The sequence below is a fragment of the Nannospalax galili genome, unplaced genomic scaffold (genome assembly GCF_000622305.1).
Source record: "Nannospalax galili isolate Female #2095 unplaced genomic scaffold, S.galili_v1.0 scaffold1910, whole genome shotgun sequence".
NCBI lineage: Eukaryota > Metazoa > Chordata > Mammalia > Rodentia > Spalacidae > Nannospalax > Nannospalax galili.
This window is the reverse complement of record NW_008328083.1, coordinates 62,107-65,760: the sequence shown is the minus strand read 5'-3', so window position 1 is coordinate 65,760 and position 3,654 is coordinate 62,107. Positions and strand designations below refer to the sequence as shown.

Sequence of the window (3,654 nt, the reverse complement as noted above, 5' to 3'; positions counted from 1 at the left end):
CACGGACACACACAAGTATAAATTAATACAAATAAAAATATATTTAATAAAAGGCTGACATATAAAATTGGTTTCTGATGTATTTGGTATCTTGCAAGTATATGTCTGAAACCCCTACTCCATAATTCAATTAAATGCAAAATAGTCTCAGAGGATCAAGTAAAATCCATGAAACCGAAACTTTCATTTGTTTATTAACAAATTTCAAGAAGGCGTGTAATCTGTTTACATTGTGTGGACTAGCTAAAATCATAGAGAAGCGGCAAGAGAAAACTAGAGATATTTCTCATGTAATCATAGGGCATTCTATGGCTTCAATTAAATGAAGAAGAGAAAATTTCTTCACCACCAAGCATTGAATATATGCAACATTCTCTTGCAGGTAATCTACAATAATCTTGGGACTCAGGAGACATGCTGAGTGCAGCAGAAAGCATCCTCCTGTGTGTTGTCACTACCGAGTCAGTGCTGGGAGTTTTAGGGAATGGGTTTATTGGTCTTGTGAACTGCATTGACTGGATCAGGAGTAAGAAATTCTCTAAGATTAACTTTATTCTCACTGGCTTGGTGATTTCAAGAATTTTTCTCATATGGATACTAATTTGCAAAGCGTATGTAAAGACATTGTCTTCACAACCGCTGGACTATGGCAACCTAGTTGAATTCATGAATTACATATGGGTAATTGTGAATCACATGAACATCTGGTTTGCAACCAGCCTCAGCATCTTCTACTTCTTCAAGATAGCTAATTTTTCTAACTACATATTTCTCTGGTTAAAGAGAAAAATTGATGTGATTTTTATCCTTCTGATTGGATGCTTGTTTGCATCATGGTTAATTGCTGTTTCACAAATTGCAAAGATAATTAATAATGCTAAAGCACAGTATAGAAACACATCCTGGCAGGTCCAATTGTGGAAAAGTGTTTTCTTTATTAACCACGCTTCTGTCAATATAGGAGCCATTTTATTCTTCACTGTGGCCCTGATTACATGTTTCCTGTTAATTATCTCTCTTTGGAGACACAAAAGGCGGATGGAATCTGCTTTCTCAGGATTGAGAGACCTCAACTCAGAAGCTCATGTGAAGGCCATAAAAGTTTTAATTTCTTTTCTCATCCTTCTTGTCTTGTACTTCACAGGTATTAGCTTAGACACATTTTATGCTTTTATGCCAGCAAGCAAACTGCTATTCCTTTCTGGCTTGACAACCGCATCCCTGTATCCCTGCTGTCATTCATTTGTTCTAATTCTGGCAGACAGAAAGCTAAAGCAAGTCTCTTTGAGAATACTGCAGCAATTAAAGTGCCACGAGGAAGAAGATCTCAGAGCAGTATGATAGCCTGGCAAAGAAATGAACAGCCTGACATAAGCCAATGAGGAAATCCTGGAAGGTCTTTTTCATTGGCTGCTAGTTGAATTATTCAACATCTGGAAAATCTGCAACTCTTCTGACTGCATCTCAGGGAATCCTATAGCCTCCCCAATGGGATTTTAATCCCACTTGTCAATTCAGTTGCTCACTCAGTCTCCTGACTCCGAAACTTCTCACACACTTGCCAGAAGCAAAACAGTAGCCTGTGGACTCTAACAGGTAAATGGTTTGTGGTGATAATAAACATGAAACAATATTGTTCATTGTGATTCATTTGATCTCCTAGGAGCACTGACACCTGCTCCCCAGGAAGATCCAAAGGAAAACTTTTGCTGGGTCTTGACGTTTGAACATGGAACCTAGAAGTGGTGCCTCTTTGTGGGCAATTCTACTTCTTTTTTACTTTAACTCATGAAATAATATATTCTTGCTATTGGCAGATATTTGATGTCCAGCAATGGGCATAATAGTGGATGCAGGTCTGTTAGACTTGGAGAAGCAGAGTCTATCTGTGATCACAGCGCTGGTAAATTGAGTTTCATACTGTTCATAATCAGCAATTTGAAATGAAGCTGTCATAGACCAGTTAGAGATGAGGTGGACACTGTGGAAGAATACAATCAAAGTACATTCAAGAGATTTAACATGGAGTCTGACCAAAGCAAAAAAGAATGAGCCAAAGGAAGGATCTATGTGAAGAACATGATGTTCTATCTTAGGGTTTCGCCCACATGCACACTCATGACCATGCACATACACTGACACTCATGCACACACATACACAAACATACACATGCATTTAACATGTACACATTTGTCAATATAAAATTATACTTCCAGACATACTTGAACTCTTCATTTTAAAATTCAATTTTATATACAAAATAATACATGATATCAGAGTCTTAATTTGGCAACTTACAAAGTGTCCTTTTTAAAAAAAACTCATGGTATGATTTCTAAATATTGTTCTGTATAAGACTTGGCTCTTTTATGTGAGGCTTCCAAATCAATACTTATATTTTAACTAATTGATTCATTTGAAATTGTATTTGTAGAACTATGCTGTTTATACCAATTACATTAGTTTTTAAACTCTATGCTTTAGAATCATATGTACAGTTCCCACTTTGAGGGGATGTCAAATAGTAATTTTTATCTTTATTATGTTGTTTCATTTAGCTTCAGTTTTCCACTGTTTAAAAAAACCCACAGACAGTGCTGTAAAGCTTGAACATGTATCATTATTTAATGAATATTTTTAAAACTAACTCAGCCAGATGATGAATATATAATACTGAATAAAGCATCAACATAATGGCAAAAACTAACCTTGGCCTAATCCTAAAATCAACCAAAGATCATCCCTAACCCTAGCCCTAACTATAAAACTAATCCTAACTCTAGTCCTAACATAAACCTAACCATATACATGACCCTAACTCTAAACCTAATCCTAAACATCACCCTAGAACCAATCCTAAGCATAACTTATCTATCTATCTATCTATCTATCTATCTATCTATCTATCATCTATCTATCTATCTATCTATCATCTATCAATCAATCTATCTATCATCTATCTATCTATCATTTATTTATTTAATTTGTTTGAGTGTATTGCTGCAAGTATGTAAGTACATCCATATCATGCAATGCCTGTGGAAGTCAGAGAGGGTGTCAGATCCCCTGGAACTGGAGTTATGGACAGTTGATAGGTGCCATGTGGGTACTGGGAATCGAACCTGGGCCCTCTGCAAGAGCAGCCAGTGCTCTCAATTTCTAAGCCATCTCTCCAGCCCCCAAATATCCTAATTTTTAAAATAACGAGCAATAACTTAACCATTTGTAGTTATGTACTTGTGAGGATAAAACAAAGAAGGTGCTGAGAAAATGACATGAGTGGGTTGGGAAGTAGAGAAGGTGTCACTGTGGTTTAAGCTGGGGGATTGACATCTGAATAATGCTGAGGAGTGAGGTGGAAAGAGCAAAGGAGATCAGGGTGGGAAGGTGGCATGTACAAGAGGCACAGGGCACTGCAGGGAATGAATGTCCAATATGACCGTAACAGAAAACATTGTTTCAACTACTCAGCAAGCAAGTCTAATGGGGAGGGGTTTGGTAAATTCTTGTAGAAATGATAAAGCTTTTCCGAAGAAACAGTGAACCCACACTGTAATCGAGAATAAATATTTACCCTACTGTAATCTCAAAATCACTCCAAGTTAGTACTTTAATGCTCTTTTGGTTTTATCAACACCTTTCCAAAAACATCT

General features: G+C 36.8%; 1 protein-coding gene across 1 annotated transcript; it reads left to right on the top strand.

Annotated features, from left to right (window-relative positions):
- The first annotated feature begins 414 nt into the window (after positions 1-414).
- Positions 415-1,341, top strand: LOC103743322 (taste receptor type 2 member 104). The gene has a single exon (XM_008844608.1). The coding sequence runs from the start codon at positions 415-417 to the stop codon at positions 1,339-1,341; it is 927 nt and encodes a 308-aa protein (XP_008842830.1).
- The last annotated feature ends 2,313 nt before the right edge of the window (positions 1,342-3,654 follow it).

What these genes read in the sequence shown, in the direction of transcription:
- LOC103743322 (XM_008844608.1), top strand. Translation starts at nt 415, where the DNA reads ATGCTGAGTGCAGCAGAAAGCATCCTCCTGTGTGTTGTCACTACCGAG.